The sequence below is a fragment of the Bubalus bubalis genome, chromosome 2, assembly GCF_019923935.1.
Source record: "Bubalus bubalis isolate 160015118507 breed Murrah chromosome 2, NDDB_SH_1, whole genome shotgun sequence".
NCBI lineage: Eukaryota > Metazoa > Chordata > Mammalia > Artiodactyla > Bovidae > Bubalus > Bubalus bubalis.
In genome coordinates, this window is record NC_059158.1 from 184,865,152 (window position 1) to 184,882,401 (window position 17,250).

The 17,250-nt window shown below is 48.3% G+C and overlaps 1 protein-coding gene across 1 annotated transcript; it reads left to right on the forward strand.

Moving 5' to 3' along the window:
- The first annotated feature begins 13,728 nt into the window (after positions 1-13,728).
- RNF186 (ring finger protein 186) lies at positions 13,729-16,903 on the forward strand. Its single transcript, XM_006068095.4, has one exon. It carries the CDS (start codon positions 14,156-14,158, stop codon positions 14,834-14,836), a length of 681 nt encoding a protein of 226 aa, XP_006068157.3. The 5' UTR covers positions 13,729-14,155; the 3' UTR covers positions 14,837-16,903.
- Positions 16,904-17,250: the final 347 nt, after the last annotated feature.

Consider the following 17,250-nt stretch of genomic DNA (forward strand, 5'->3'; position numbering starts at 1 on the left):
CTGGGAGTCTCTGCGGAGTTTTGAGTAGAGGAGGGACGTGAGATGACGGTCATTTTTAAAAGGTAACTGTGGCTGGTTGCACACAACATGAGTAGGGGCAGGAGGACCTGTTAGCAAGGACTATTGTCAAGAATCCAGGTGAGAGAAGGTGGTGGCTCAGGCAAGGTGGCAGGAGGGGCAGTGGTGAGATGTGGTGAGATTTACAATAGAGTCTGAAGACGGAGTAAATCAGATTGCTGACCAATTGGCTGTAAGTGTGAAAGGAAGGGGAGCATCAAGGACAACTCCAAGGTTTTTTATCTGTGCATCTTGAATGACGAAGTTGCCATCAACTAGAAAAAGGGGGGAAGGCTGCAGGTAGATTGGGTGTTTCGGAGGTAGAAGGTGAACAGAAGTTTAGTTTGGGAAATCAACCAGACATCCAAAGAGAGATGCAGCAGTTAGATACGCAGTTTAGAGTTCGGGAGTGAACTTCAGGGCTGGAAACATGAATTTGGGAGTTGTCTGCATCTAGCTGATACAAAAAACAAGAGATGAATGAGCTTCCCAAGGAAATGGGTATAGATGGGGAAGGGAAGAGAGCCAAGTCCTCTCGATAAGGAAGATCAGCAAAGAAGGCTGAGAAGTGGCTGATGCGATGCGAGAAAAAAGTAGGTACTGAGAGTCAAGTAAAGAGGGAATATCAACCAGTTCAAACACTGCTTGTGTTAGGTAAGTAAATGAAGGATTGTCTGTTGGGTTTACAAATATGGAGTCGTTGGTGGAGTGGTGGGCATGAAAACCTGACTGAAGCAGGTTTGAAAGAGAAAAAGGATTTCTCTGGTAGGGTCCAGGGGCTAAGACTCTGTGCTTCCTATGGAGGAGGCCCAAGTTCAATCCCTGATCGGGGAACTAGATCCCACCTGCCACAACTAAAGAATTCGCATGCCACAGCTAAGAGTTTGCAAGCTGCAACTTCAGGATCCCACATGCCTCAATGAAGATTGAAGATCCCACAGGCCACAACTAAGACCCGGCTCAGCCAAATAAATGTTTGTAAATAAATGAAATTATTTTTAAAAAAGAGAGTGGCAGTAGAATGCAGAAACCCTTCCAAAGCAAAAGGATTTTAGGATGAGGCGTGGAAGAAGGGTCTGTAAGCAACCATCAGGACCAGGAGTCCAGCTGCCCACCTCCATGCCCAGCAGCATATGGGCAATGGGAGGGAAAACAGCCGCAGCTCCAGAGGGCAGCAGGGTCAGCAGCGTCCTGAGCAGGAGCCAAGGTCCTGTCCAAGCACACCGGTGATGGGATCTTCCGGGGAAAGAAACAGGATACAGGGATTTTTGCTGATCACCAGTTGTGAATTCCAGAGGGCACAGTGGGAGGGGAGGAGGGGCAGAGAAGGGACAGATAAGGACGTGATAGAGCCCGCTGGAGGTTACTGCACCCAAGATAAGGAGTGACCTGGGAGTCTGGAGTCCCAGTGATTGTTGACAAACACCAGGATAAAGGGCCTCATGCGATGAGTCCTGGGGCTCAAGACAGATGGCTGAGGCCAGATGTAAATGAGGGGGCGGTGGGCGAGAGGGTGTTTGGGGCTCCCTCTTTACCTGAGGGGCCAGTGTTCCCTCTCATGCCCAGCTGTTGACAGAGGAATCTAACTCAGAGTGGGTAGTGGGTAGAACCAGATTTCCTTTCTTGCATCCTGGCTGCCACTTCACCTCTTTGTGACCTAGTTCTCTCACTAGTAATGTAGAAATATTTATCGTTAGGTGTATCGTAAGGAGTAAATGACTAATCTGTGCAAGCCTTCACAAATGGTAAACTCTCACAAGAGTGACACAGTCCAGCTCATCTTTAGCCAGACCTCCTCGGGGCTTCTTAGTCATATGAGCCAAGAAATGGCCTTTTTTTTGTGGGCTATGCTAGCTTGAGTTGAGTTCTTTGATTCTTATGACCAAAAGATTTCTGGCACAGACCCTATTTCTGTAATAGGGAAGAACAAATCTGACTCAAATCTGAAACATAATGGATCTGTTTCTTTTGCTTTACAAGTTAATCACTAAAGGGATGTTGCCTAAAAGCTTAAATTATACATCATGGCCCATCTTGGGGAACCCTGCCTCCTGTGTAATGAGTGTTAAGCTAAAATACATTTGTTCAGCTCACAGGAAACATCCAGACCAGGCCCACTTGTGAATGACTGCAGAAAGGAAGAATTGAACACTCCCCCTCCAGACCAGGCCTGCTTGTGAATGTCTGCAGAAAGGAAGAATTGAACACACCCCCTCCAGAGTCTGACTTGAACCAGTAGATGTTTGACCTTACTCCCATACTCTTTTTTTTTTCTTTGCCACAACACTCAGCATGCAGGATTTTAGTTTCCCAACCAGGGATGAAACCCATGCCCCCTACAGTGGAAGCTCAGAGTCCTAACCACTGAACCACCAGAGAACTTCCCCTGTCCCCTCTTAATATAAAAGAAGCCTGAATTAGAACTCGGGGGAGGTGGTTTTCTGGGATGCTAGCCCACCATCTCAGTCTGCTGGCTTTCTGAATCAAGTCTCTATTCCTTGTCCCTACAGTTTGTCTCTCAGCTTACTGGCCCGCTATGTGGTGAGCAGTACCAGCTTGGACTCAGTAACATTTTGATCTCCATTATGCGGATGAGGAAGCTAAGAATCAGAGAGGTTAAGTTGGCTGCTCGGAGACACACAAAGATTTGAACACAAGTCCATCTGACCTGCCAGTCTGCTCAAAAACAGCCAAACCTCCCCAACTCAAAGTCCAAGCGCCCAGGATCTTTTATTATTTCTAATCAAGTGTCTTCCTCCCAGGGGGACTCTGCAAAGGCCAGGACTGGACATGTTGAGAGTAAAGGGGGACCGGTTTGGCAACTTCCCCACCTTGGGCGGATCACCCTGGAGAGGAGTTTGGTGAGTCACATGCCACGCTTGAGAGGATTAATTTTCACATGGTCCAGTGGTCTAGATTCCAGGTCCACGCTTTCTGGAATGTGGCGAGCAGAGGACAAGTGGAGAGGTGTTCTGATGGGCACACGTCGTATCCAGGACGGCCCAAGCTGAAGGAGGCAGGAGCCCAGGGCTTTAATCTCAGGAAAGGGATGCCAGGTTACACTTTCCCTGCTACCCACACCTCCTGCCCTACACAGGCAGACCTTATTTTACTGCACTCCACCTTATTGTGCTTTGCTGACAATTTGTTCCTTAAAAACTTGAAGGTTCATGGCAACCCTGTATCGAGCAAATCTACTGGCACTGTTTTTCCAACAGTATTATTTTTTAATTTAGTTGTGTACATCTTTTTCTTCAGTCACATACAGTTGTGAGAGCTGAACCGTAATGAAGGCGGGTGCTGCAGAATTGAGGCCTTCGAACTGTGGTGCTGGAGAAGACTCCTGAGAGTCCCTTGGACAGCAAGGAGATCAAATCAGTCCATCTTAAGGGAAATCAACCCTGAATACTTGTTGGAAGGACTGATGCTGATGCTGAAACTGCAGTATTTTGGTCATCTGACGCGAACAGCTGACTCATTGGAAAAGTTCCTGATGCTGGGAAAGATTGAGGGCAGAAGGAGAAGAGGGCATCAGAGGATCAGATGGCTGGATGGCATCACCGATGCAATGGACGTGAACTTGGGTAAACTCCAGTAGATGGTCAGGTACAGGGACGCCTAGCATGCTGCAGTCTACAGGGTCGCAAAGAGTCAGACACGAATGGGCGACTGAACAGCAACATTCATTACACGCTCAACAGACTACAGTATAGTATAAATGTAACTTCTGTATATGCACAGTGAAACCATAAAATCCTTATTGCCATATTTGTTTTAGTGCAGTTTTGGAAAACATTTTGGAATCATCTGTAAGAAACGCATAGAAGTGAAATATAAATACAAAGAACGAACATCAGACATCACGACTAGGGAAACCCTTACTAGACTCAGGGGCTGGGAATGGACTTCAGGACCACATGTCAAATGCTCTATTCCAGAGCTGCTGTGGTTGAGCTGCCTGGTGGCCAAAGCAAAACGGGAAACTACAGTTATGAGGTTCAGAATACTTGAGTCCTGTGGACAGACAGAGACTGCCTCAGAGGAAACAAAACTTTGCCCAGCACTCAGCTCAAAAAGAAAATTTTCACACATGTGTACAAATGACCCTGAATGACATCATACGTAGGTGTCCCTGGCCACATCCTTGAATGTACAGGCTGTAATGGGTTTCCTAAGCCTATTTCCTGGAGTATCTTTTGAAGAAGACAACAAAACAGTTCCAAATACAACTCAGTGAGCGCCTTTAGAAAGTAAAGTCAAACACAACTTTCTAATGACTTCGCTTGATCCAATTGCATTTCCTAAACTGTGTTCCTCAGAACTCCAGAGTGGTACACAGTAATAAGTGTTCTTTTAGAGCTCCACAGGAACTAAATTGGAGATAAAATCAGAATTCAACAAAATCAAGCAAGTTTTTTAACTGCAGAATTTCTAGGAGTATTTAATACTCAAGTGTCCATGTGAATCTCCAATTTCAGGTGAAGGATGGATTCTTTTCCATATTCATGGACCCCTCCTCTCCACTTATCCCCAGTTTTTTTCAGAAGTGCCTTTTAGAAGCTCTCAGAGGGACTGCCTGGTGGTCAAGTGCTTAAGAATCTGCCTTCCAATACAGGGGACATGGGTTCGATCCCTAGTCAGGGAGCTAAGATTCCACATGCCACAGGGCAACTAAGCCCGTGTGCCACAACTAGAGAAGCCTGCACGGTGCAGTGAAGACCCAGAGGGTGGGGATGAGAACTTCTCACAACCTGTGAGATGCTCCGTCTTCACCAAGGGGGCCAGGGTTGCTCCCTGGGAGACCAGGCCAGGGGTGCTGCCTGGGAGCCCGGGCCAGGGGTGCTCCCTGGGAGCCTGGGCCAGGGGCAAACGTGGGGTTCTCTGTGATTAGCTGCGTGGAGTTGAGGGAGCAGCTAAGGGAATGCAGACTTACCAGATGTGCCCCAGGAGGCAGTCAGAAGCGGGTCAAGGGAGAATTCCAAGTTGAAGGGTTAATTAGAGCTAGCCAGAGAAATGGGGGAGGGTGGGACAGGAAAGGAAGTTCAGAGGTGGCAGTGAGAAATGGGTCTAGACCCTAGGGCCATTCCAAATTCAAAGAAAATGTGGTCTTAGGGACTTGTTGTCTGATTTCTATAACCCCAGGCATAGATGCATTGGGATAATTCTGAGTCGAACAGAAGTGGTCTCATCTATGGCTCATTAGTTGATGGTTCCAAGCTTCAGGTCTTAAATCAGGTTCATAAACAACTCAGCATAAATCCAAGTTGGGACCCGAACCAGCAGATGATCCTCAGCCAAAATGGCAGATTGAGGAGATATTGTGCATATTTGCTAGGTTGAGAAGGCCAGATATAAGAAGTGCATGTCCCAGGATGCACACACTCTGAAAGTCATAGGACTCTCAGTAACAGTGGGGAATGGAGACAACCTGAGTAGTCCACTTGTGGGAATTGATCAACTCAAAAACATTCTTAAAGTTTATTTTTTAATTTAAAAAGGTGTTTGTTTGTTTTTTTAAACTTCACTTTGAAGCATGTGGAATCCTAATTCCCTGACCAGGGACTGAACCTGTGGCCCTGCATTTGAAGCGCAGTCTTAACCACTGGACAGCCAGCCAGGGAAGTCCATAGATTATGATACTTAAATACAACAAGATTCCACACAACCTTCAGGAGGATGTGATGGTGCTAATTAATCTGGGAAAAGATATATGTAAACTATTCATCAAAAATACAGATTACCAAAATATAATAGCAGAGTCCCATTTCATCCAGAAAAAAAATTTTTTTTGTATAAGCATGCACAGAAAGAAGGCTAAAGGAAGACATCCAAAATGAAAACTGGTTGTCTGTGGGCTGAGAGACTGAGGGTTATTAATATCTTTTTCTTTACATTCATCAGTACTTTTTTTTCATTAAGCATGGGTGTTTTTACATAATTATTTTTTAAAAACAAGTGGGAAATTCTTTAAATCCATCAGTATTCCTTTAGCTTTTTTTTACAGTAAGAATGTATTTTTTTTACATAATTATTTTTTAAAAGCAAGTGGGAAAGCACTCCGTGTTCCCGACCTCCCACAGGTGGTACCCGAAGCCCTCCCTGTCTCTCTTGCATGATCCCTCCCTCTCCACCCTTATCTTCATTATCCAGTTTGTGCCATTTTGGTTCTAAATCCTGTTCCTCTAGATCCCCGACCCATCCACCCTCAGGCACACAGATGCTTTGAGAAGGATGGAGGCACAGCCAGCCGCGTTTCGGGGAGCACAGAGGCAGGATATTCTGGACTAAGAGGGTGAGTGAAGAGACCAGCCAGCCTAGGGTGAGGAGGGGAGCGGGGGTGACGGGGTGTTCGCTGGAACACAGCTCTCTGGGGCCACCGGGCTGTGCGGTGAGAGTGGCTTGGCCAAGATCAAGATCAGAGGTCAGAGGTCAGGCAAGGTTCAGGCCAGTTGGCACTGCCCTCTCATGCCTTTGCCAGGGAATCTGACACAAGATCTAAAGCTCACATCAGAAATGTCTTTGTAGGGCACGGGTCTGTGGTTATCTGCATGGTGGGATTTCCAAGATGGTCTGTCAAGAGACCTGGTTCTGGTTTCTCCAACTCACAGCAGACTCTGAAACTGTAACCTCACTGAGGCTGTCCTGCTCAAACTCCTTACACCCCCCAGGGCTGTGTGAAGCACAGGATGGAAGAAACTGCATTACAAAGGGCGGAAAAAAAAGTTTTACTGAGAATTAATGAGTTCACATTTGCACAGAAATTATATTTTATTTGAAGATTTGGAAGGATTCAATTTTCTTTTTAAAATTTTTTATTGGAGTACAGTTACTTTATAATGCTGTGTTAGTTTCTGCTATAACAGCAAAGTGAATCAGCCATCAGTTCGGTCATTCAGTAGCATCTGACTCTTTGGGACCCCATGGACTTCAGCACGCCAGGCCTCCCCTGTCCATCACCAACTCCCAGAGTTTGCCCAAACTCATGTCCATCGAGTTGGTAATGCCAGCCATCTCATCTTCTGTCATCCCCTTCTCCTGCCTTCAATCTTCCCAGGATCAGGGTCTTTTCTAATGAGTCAGTTCTTCGCATCAGGCGGTCAAAGTTTTGGGGCTTCAGCTTCAGCATCAGTCCTTCCAGTGAATATCCAGGACTGATTTCCTTTAGGATGGACTGGTTTGATCTCTTTGCAGTCCAAAGGACTCTCAAGAGTCTTCTCCAACACCACAGTTCAAAAGCATCAATTCTTCAGCGCTCAGCTTTCTTTACAGTCCAACTCGCACATCCATACGTGACTACTGGAAAAACCATAACCTTGACTGGATGGACCTTTGTCGGCAAAGTAATGTCTCTGCTTTTTAATATGCTGTCTAGGTTGGTCATAGCTTTTCTTCCAAGAAGCAAGCATTTTTTAATTTCAGGGCTGCAGTCACCATCTGCAGTGATTGTGGAGCCCAAGAAAATAAAGTCTGTCACTGTTTCAGTTGTTTTCCCATCTATTTGCCATGAAGTGATGGGACCAGATTCCATGATCTTAGTTTTTGAATGTTGAGTTTTAAACCAGCTTTTTTAATCTTCTCTTTCACTTTCATCAAGGGGCTCTTTAGTTCCTCTTCTCTTTCTGTCATTATGGTGGTGTCATTTGAAAATCTAAGGTTAATTGATATTTCTCCTGGCAATCTTGATTCCAGCTTGTGCTTCATCCAGCCCAGCATTTCGAATGATGTACTTTGTATATAAGTTAAATAAGCAGGGTGACAATATATAGCCTCAATGTACTCCTTTCTGTGTTTGGAACCAGTCCATTGCTCCATGTCCGGTTCTAACTTGCTTCTTGACCAGCATACAGATTTCTCAAGAGGCTAAGGTGCTCTGGTATTCCCACCTCTTAAACAATTTTCCACAGTTTGTTGATATCCCCACAGTCAAAGGCTTTAGCGTAGTTAATGAAGCAAAAATAAATGTTTTCCTGGAATTCTCACTTTTTCTATGATTGAACAGATGCTGGCAATTTGATTTCTGGTTCCTTTGCTTTTTCTAAATTGAGCTGGAATATCTGGAAGTTCTCTGTTCACATACTGCTGAAGCCTGGCTTGGAGAATTTGGGGCATTACTTTGCTAGTGTGTGAGATGAGTGCAATTGTGCAGTAGTTTGAACATTCTTTGGCATTGCCTTTCTTTGGGATTGGGATGAAAACTGACCTTTTCCAGCCACTGCTGAGCTTTCCAAATTTGCTGGCATATTGAGTGCAGCACTTTCACAGCATCATCTTTTAGGATTTGAAATAGCTCAACTGGAATTCCATCACCTCCACTAGCTTTGTTCATAGTGATGCTTCCCAAGGCCCACTTGACTTTACACTCCAGGATGTCTGGTTCTAGGTGAGTGGTCACACCAGACATCCAGGATGTCTGGTTGTCTGGGTCATGAAGATCTTTTTTATATAGTTCTTCTGTGTATTCTTGCCACCTCTTCTTAATATCTTCTGCTTCTGTTAGGTCCATATCGTTTCTGCCCTTTATTGTGCCCATCTTTGCATGAAATGTTCCCTTGGTATCTCTAATTTCCTTGAAGAGATCTCTAGTCTTTCCATTCTATTGTTTTCCTCTATTTCTTTGCACTGATTACCTAGGAAGGCTCTCTTATCTCTCCTTGCTGTTCTTTGGAGCTCGGCCTTCAGATGGATAAATCCTTCCTTTTCTCCTTGGCCTTTCGCTACTCTTTTTTCTCAACTATTTGTAAGGCCTCCTCAGACAGCCGTTTTCCCTTTTTGCATTTCTTTTTCTCGGGGATGGAATCAGCTGTATATATGTGTATATCCCCCCTTTTGGATTTCATTCCCATTTGAGCCACCACAGAGCACTGAGTGGGGTTCCTTGTGCTATCCAGTATGGTCTCATCAGTTACCTGTTTTACATATTGTTGTTGTTTAGTTGCTAAGTCGTATCCTACTCTTTGAAACTCCATGGCCTATATCCCACTGGGCTGCTCTGTCCATGGGATTTCCCAGGCAAGAATACTGGAGTGAGTTGCCATTTCCTTCTCCAGAGGATCTTCCCAACCCAGGGCTCAAACCCACGTCTCCTGCAGTAGCAGGCAGATTCCTTATTGCTGAGCCACCAGGGAAGCCCATTTTGCACATAGTAGGGCTGCAGTCCATGGGGTCGCACAGAGTCAGACACAACTGAGTGACTTCACTTTCACTTTTCACTTTCATGCATTGGAGAAGGAAATGGCAACCCACTCCAGTGTTCTTGCCTGGCGAATCCCAGGGACGGGGGAGCCTAGTGGGCTGCCATCTGTGGGGTTGCACAGAGTCGGACACAACTGAAGTGACTTAGCAGCAGCAGCAGCAGCAGGGTATATATGTCAATGCCAATCCCCCACTTGGTATCCCCCTGTTCAGGCTAGGGCCCAGGTCCTGCCCTCTTTCACTTCTCTTTAAGAAACTCTGGCTAAGCAGATCATCAGAACGCCTTCTCTCTGCACCCCCATGTGAGATCTGTTACACTGAGGTCAGCTACATAGCAAGGTGTGTAAATTACTCAGTCTGCCCTGAGCAGGGTTTCATGGAGGGGACGCCGGAAGTAATCTTCCACAGTTTCCTACAGAGTTACCGTCTCCATTTTATCAAAATGAGAAACTGAGCTTCAGTGAAGTTGAGAAGACTTGTCAGAAGTCGTGCAGCTAGTAAAGTGATGGGAGCCAGATGCCTAACTATAAAACCGGTGTAAATGGTTACGCCAAGGTGCCTTTATGAACTTTCACTTTCTACTTTATATATTTCTATAATACTTGAGTTATTATACTCAATATATGTTTTCTCCACAGTGGTTGCCCAACAACATCAAAGGTTCTTCTTTAGACACTAACCCCAAATTACTTCCCTTGGTCTGAGTTGAACTTCACCCAGTGGCCTTCCTGATTATTATCTGGCTTCCCAGTATTCTTGCTTGGAGAAGTCCATGGACAGAGGAGCATGGCAGGCCACAGTCCATGGGGTCGCAAAGAGTCGGACAGAAGTGAGCTACTATCTTTCGCTCAGAGCCGGCTAGGGGCTTTCCAGGTGGTGCTAGCGGTAAAGAATCTCTCTGCCTGCCGATGCAAGAGACGCAAGAGAAGCAGGTTCCATCCCTGGGTCAGGAAGATCCCCTGGAGGAGGGCATGGCAACCACTCCAGTATTTTTGCCTGGAGATCCCATGGACACGGGAGCCTGGTGGCTACAGTCCATGGGGCCACACAGAGTTGGACATGACTGAAGCGACTTAGTCCATACACAGGGCTGGCTAGCAGAGAGGGGCGTCACCGGCCAGGCTGGCTGAACTGTGCTGTCCACCTGATTTTCTATTTCTTATTATAAATGAATGCAGCTCAACAGATTTCTTTCTTCTCCTATCTCAACCCTCCCTAGGGTCTAGCAAACAGAAAGGAGCTTTATATAATGCAGGTCAAAGCAGTGAAGAGACACAAAGTCTTTTTTGGCACAGTAACCCACAGGCCTTAGTTCTCTCTTGGCCATGTACACTTTGATTGTCCGTGTCAGAAAGCAATTAAAGGCCTCTTTTCCTCATCTATTGCTATGTTACTCAAATGACTTGCCCTTCCTTACAAGGGACAAAAAAAATCCAACTCAAGCTGACTTAAGAATAAAAATACAGGTGGATTTTATTGGTTATTATAACTAAAAAAAAAAAAAAAAAAAAAAAACAACCCAAAGAGTTCTGGCTTCAGGTATGGCTAGATCTAGGCATTCAATGTCATCAGACCTTTTTCTGATTCTTTTCTCATCTTTCTTTTGTGCCACATGGTGTGGTCCTGGAAACTAAGGGTTCTATCCTCTAGCTTGGAAAGAGAAACTTGTCAATCATTCCAACAGAAGTCCCAGAATTGAATCTCGTTGCTTTGGCTTAGCTCACACTCTGAAGTCTGAACCACTTCTTTTAGCCAGTAGGGTGAATATGCTGATTGGCCTGCCCTGAATTACATCACCTCCCCACTCCTGCAGAGGGGCAAATCACACAGAATGAGAGTGGAGAGCAGCAGTTACCCCCAAAAAAGGCCACTGTAGAAGGAGAAATGGATGTTGGGCCTGGGCAGGAGACATGCTAGATCTGAGCCACCCTTCAGCTTGATCTGGGGGACAGTAGAGTAGAAAGATGGAGAAGGCAATGGCACCCCACTCCAGCACTCTTGCCTGGAAAATCCCATGGATGGAGGAGCCTGGTAGGCTGCAGTCCATGGGGTCGTTAAGAGTAGGGCACGACTGAGCGACTTCACTTTCACTTTTCACTTTCATGCATTGGAGAAGGAAATGGCAACCCACTGCAGTGTTCTTGCCTGGAGAATCCCGGGGACGGAGGAGCCTGGTGGGCCGCCGTCTATGGGGTCGCACAGAGTCGGACACAACTGAAGCAACTTAGCAGCAGCAGCAGAGTAGAAAGAAATAACTGTCACGTCAAAGGTGAAGGAGAAGAGATGTGATGACAGGGGGTAGAGAGTGGAGAAGTGGATTTCAGAGACAGAGGGCCCGGGGGAGCCTGAGGCAGGAGAGCAGAGCCTGCCCCATGGGGTGGGGACAGCGCTGAGTCAGAGGAGCTGGACCCTGTGGACCTCAGCAGGCAGCAGGAGCAGCGGGCCAGGTTCATGCTTCTGGATTCAGCATGGCCTCAGTGAGATTCCTTTGAGGAAGTGGATCATGTCACCCCACTCTCTGATATTCAGGGCAAAGCAACAGAATCATATTTTTTTCCCCTAGCTTTTAACTTGTTTGTTATAGTTGGTTTACAATGTCTTATTAGTTTCTGTTGTATAGCAAAGTGATATGGTTATACATATATATAATTTTTTTCTTTTTCATATTCTTTCCTACTATGGGAATCATGGCAGGGGATGGGGGAGAAGTTGAGAGTTTTTGTTGTTTGCTTTTGAACTGTGGTGCTGGAGAAGACTTTTGAGAGTCTCTTGGACAGCAAGGAGATCAAACCAGTCAATCCTAAAAGCCATCAACCCTGAATAGTCTTTAGAAGGACTGATGCTGAAGCTGAAGCTCCAATACTTGGGCCACCTGATGCAAAGAGATGACTCATTGGAAAAGACCCTGATGCTGGGAAAGGTTGAAGGCAAAAGGAGAAGAGGGAGGCAGAGAATGAGATGGTTAGATAGTATCACTGACTCAATGGATATGAGTTTGAGCAAACTCTGGGAGACAGTGAAGGACAAGAGAGCCTGGCATGCTGCAGTCCATGGGGTCACAAAAAGTCAGACACAACTTAGTGACTGAAAAACAACAACAACAATTTGCTTGTTTTTACCGCACCGAGCAGCATGTGGGATCTTCATTCCCCAACCAGGGATCCAACCAGCACCCCCGGCATTGGGAGGATGGAGTCTTAACCACTGGACCACCAGGGAAGTCCCAGGAATCACGATTTCTTGACCGCCGTGCAGTGTGTATCTGTCAGTCCCACATGAGTCCTGTTGACTGGAGTCAGCTGCCTGAAGGCCAATTGCCTCCACACCAACAGACGAGATTGAGTTCCTGGACCCAAGAAGCTGGGAACCCAACCTGCATGCTGGTAGATCCCCAGGGTCCTGGTCCCACAGAAGTCCCCTTGGCTGCCGTCCAGCAGGCTTGCCCTGACCACACCTCGCCTTTGCTTCCAGGGCTCCGCAGCGCCGTCCTTCCAGGGCTGTGCCAAGCTGCAGGGCGATCACAGGTGAGGACTCTGTCACGAGGCTCAGCTCCAAGGAGGCTCAAATAAACAGCAGCTGTTCGTGTTACTCCTGGGTCTGCAGTGTGTCTGGCACACAGCAAACACACCTATTGTTAGGTCTGTGACGTGCACAGCTCAGGAATCAGGAACGGTTGATACAACCGCTGTGACTGTAAAGGAACGGATGGCCGTGACAGGTGATAAACACCAATGAGCTGTTGGGCTTTTACTGGGTTTGGCTGGGCTTTTACTGGGTTTGGCTGGGCTTTCTCCCCCCGACACTCAGAATACTTTTCCTATCACTTCTCTCCTCTTCACAAGGCGGCCTGCTTGCAAATAGGCTCAAAGTGCAAACTTTTTCCCATTGATCCTGACGTCCAAAACCTTTCATGGAGATCCACCCATGGCAATGTTTCTCAAATTGGGGGTCCCCACAACCCACCTGGGTTAGAATCATGATGACGTTTATAAATGGGGCAAATTCTGAGATTTCCAACCAGACCTTGCTGAATCTCTGGGTCTGGGGACCTGGAAACCTGTATTTTGAAAGGTTCCTGGGAGGACCTCCCTGGTGGTCTAAGAATCTGCCTTCCACTGCAGCAGACTCAGGTTCAATACCCGGTTGGCAAACTAAGATCCTACATGTCGTGGGGCAACGAAACCCAAGCACTGCAACGAGAGAGAAAACCCACACACCGCAGCTCAGACCTGACGGCGTTTCGTCACTGAGCTGTGTGTAACTCTTTGCGACCCCACGGACTGTAGCCCACCAGACTCTTCTGTCCGTGGGATTCTCCAGGCAAGAGTACTGGAGTGGGTTGCCATTTCCTTCTCCAGGGGATCTTCCTGACCCAGGGATCAAACCCATATCTCCTGCATGGCAGGGGGATTCTTAACTGCTGAGCCACCTGGGAAGTCCAAGACCTGACTTAGCCCTAAATAAATTAAAAAAAAAAGAGAGATTCCTGGGATGGGGTGGTGGTGGTCGTGATTCTAATATGTCCTGAAGCTCACAGGCGGTAGTCCCGCGGGCAATCATGACGCACGGGCCCCAACAGGAAAATCCTGATTCCCGCACTGGCCCTCCCTGCCCCCATGGCCCTTCTATCAGGCAATTCAAAGTCTCCGGGCGGAGAGTTACTGATTAACCCTAGGTTTCAAGGAAAGAAATAATAATAACTGAAGGGACAACGTGAGCCAAGAAACAAGCTGAGCAGCCCTGGGAGAGTGGTGGCAGACAGCTCAAGACTAGAAGGAGGAGAAGGAGACTCGAGCCAGCCAGCCTGCGGCCAGACAGCCGTCGGGTCCCAGCAACACCCACCGATTTCTGCCTGTCGATGCCCAGGCGGTGAGTTGCCACGTCCTGGGGGCTCCGGGTGCCCAGAATGGCCTGCCCCAAGATCCCGCAGCAGCCCCAGCTGGTCTGCCAAAAAGCCACCCCCTCCGACCCCGCGGGCTGCAATGGAGGTCCTGGCGGCCCCACAGAGGGTGACCTGGAGTGCCTGGTGTGCCGGGAGCCCTACAGCGGCGTCCGGCCGCCCAAGTTGCTGGGCTGCCAGCACGCCTTCTGCGCCGTCTGCCTGAAGCTGCTGCTGTGCGTGCAGGACGATGCCTGGTCCATCCCCTGCCCTCTGTGCCGCAAGGTCACGACCGTCCCCGGGGGCCTCGTCTGCACCCTGCGCGACCAGGAGAACGTGCTGGCACGGCTAGCCCGGCCGGGCCTGGAGGTGCCGCTCGGCCCTCAGGGGCTGGCGAACCCTGCCGCTCTGACAGCAGGGCAGCCCAGCACTGCCGGAGAGGAGGAGCAGGACGCGGTGAGCCCCAACCGCGCGGCGGCCCGTCGCCTGGCCGCGCACCTGCTCCTGCTGGTCCTGCTCATCGTCCTCATCCTGCCCTTCATCTACCCCGGCGTCATCCGGTGGGTGCTCAGCTTCCTCGTCACCCTGGCCCTGCTGCTGGCTCTGCTCTTCTGCTCTCACCCCGGCCAGCAGGGCGGCTGCGTGCCCACCCCCAGGACTCTCTTCTGCAGAGAGCGGAAACCCAGCGAGATCGCCTCCATCTCCTGAGCGAGCTCTGACCGGGCGGAGTCGGGGGTCCCTTCTGCCGCTGCGGCCCGCTTACCATCACAGTGAACAGAGGAAGCGGTTATGCAGCGGACCGGCTCCCTTGGGAGAGTAACTGCCCGCTGGACTTGCCAGCCAAAGCCAGAACGGCTGTCTTGGGTCAAGAACTGTGCTTTTGGACAATAGACTCACCCCTGCCGCGGATATAGCATAGCTATTAATAAACTCTTTGGGGCTGGGGAAGGAACTACTTGAACGCGACAAAGGAAGGGGGTCTCCTGCTCCTTTTAGTCCAATGCCCCTGACTTTTCTTTCTATACCTGGATGAGAGTATTGCAAACATTATTGGTATTGTAGAACAAATAGAACTGGAACTCTTTTTTTTTTTTTTTTTTTTGCAATTTCTCTGAGTTTTTTCTGTCTTTCTTTCGGTTTGATTTTGTGTGTTTGGGAGTTTGTTTCTGTTTCAGGCTGTGCCATATCTTCCCTCCTGGGAACTCAGAGCCCACAGGAAGTCCTCCTGTGCTCTCCCTGATGCTGTCTGTCTGATGCCCATCTCACCTCTCCAAAGGTCCTGGTGGCTCAGGTCTCCCACTGACCTGCTCCCAGGGATGGAGAGGGAGAAATTGTGCAGAGCAGTGATAGTCCTGCTGCGGCCGGGGGATGCCCACATTTGGCTGGCTGAGTTGGGGAGGAGTGGGGAGGACCCTGGTGGGTCTGGGAATTGCTCCCAGCAGCTCCACCAGGATTTCTCAGCTGCATGTCATCAGGCCCTAACACAACAGAGAATCTCAGGGTTACAAGGACTCCCCTCCAACGGTGGGTCCAGCTGCCCATCTGAGGCACTCAATCCCACACTCTCGAACCAAAGCTTTACAGTTGTTATTTTCTTTCTTATTGCATCCCGATGCCCAGTTGAGATTTTGTCGTAAAGATAAGAGGCCCCATAAATACAACAGTCCTCTCCAATAACCCCGTCTTTCCCACCTCACCCAGGGAGCCACAGTCATCTGAAAGGCTCTCGCGTCTTCTCTTGGCCATTTCTGCTCCGTAACAGAGAGGAGACTTCTGCGGGAGGGAATGACCTTCCATGGCTTCCGGAATCGGGCACCAGCCAGGGGGACCCGTCGGGGTGCAGGGGGGTGAAAGATGGGAGACGTCGCATGAGATCCTTCCAAAGACCCCATAGTTGAGAGGCAGACTTGAAACCTCAGAAAGGCGTGTTGAGTCCAATCCATCATCCCTCCCGGGCCCTCTTTCCTGACAGTTGCTGCATTTGTGTTCTTGAACTGGGCCTTCTGGCTCTCTGAGCTTCATTTCCCCCAAAACGAGCTAGTAGGACTGGGTTATTCCTAAGTCTCCTGAAATCCAGAAGCTGAGGGCACTGCTGGGCTCCCGAACAATGAACAAGGGCCACAGCCTCTCTGGAGTCACATACAGAAAAGTCAGGGTGTAAGTCTGTATGCAATTAGCTCTTGCAATCTGCAAACAAAATCTTCCTTTTTTCTTATAAGGTTCTTTCAGGGCAACTCTGTGACACCCACGCTATTGGCTTTGTTAACTGGGAGGTACTGGGAGGGGGCATGAGTGAGGGTGTGTGGGTGTCCTCATCCTTTTAAGCCAAGGCCAAGTGGGCCTGGAGAACACCTTGTCTCCCCAGGATGAATAAATGACAAGAATTGTTCGGCATTTCCAGAACTGGCCTGGGGCATGTGCAGTTTGGGAGGGTAGCCAGTAGGTTAGGGAAAGAACATTCTTTCCTCATTCACCTCTACTCCCATTCCACCTTGATCTTGGACCCTCCACCAAGGTTTCCATCGCTAATAACAACACCATTTCTACCAAAGTAATGGTGGGCTCATGTTTACTGAGTGCTTACCATGTGCCAAGCACTACATTAACTGCTCTGTGTCCATTATCTAGTTGAATCTTCATGACAACTTTGTGAAGGAGAGACCACCATGCCGAAGAGAAGACTGAGGATCAGAGAAGTCAATTCATCTGCCTAAGGTTGCCCAGCCTGGGTTCACTCCCTGGTCAGGGAGCTAATACCCACGTGCCACAAATAAGAGTCCGCATGCATCAACTAAGATTTGGTGCAGCTAAATAAATAAATAAACATTAAAAAAAAGAAAACAAAAAGCTCGTGATGGCCTGGATGGGAGGGGCGCTTGGGGGAGAATGGATACACGTATATGTATGGTGAATACCTTTGCTGTCCACCTGAAACTATCACAACATTGTAGTTAGTTTTTTGTTGTTTTTTTTTAAGTGCTACTGAATGAGAATCCCATGTCCCAACAGCCTGGCTTTCTCATCAGTCATTGAGCCCCTTGGATTCCATGGGGCCTGTTCAGTGTGACAGAGAGCAGGGACCCAGCTCTGGTAATGGGGTGGAGAAGCCCGTCCAGGGTAGG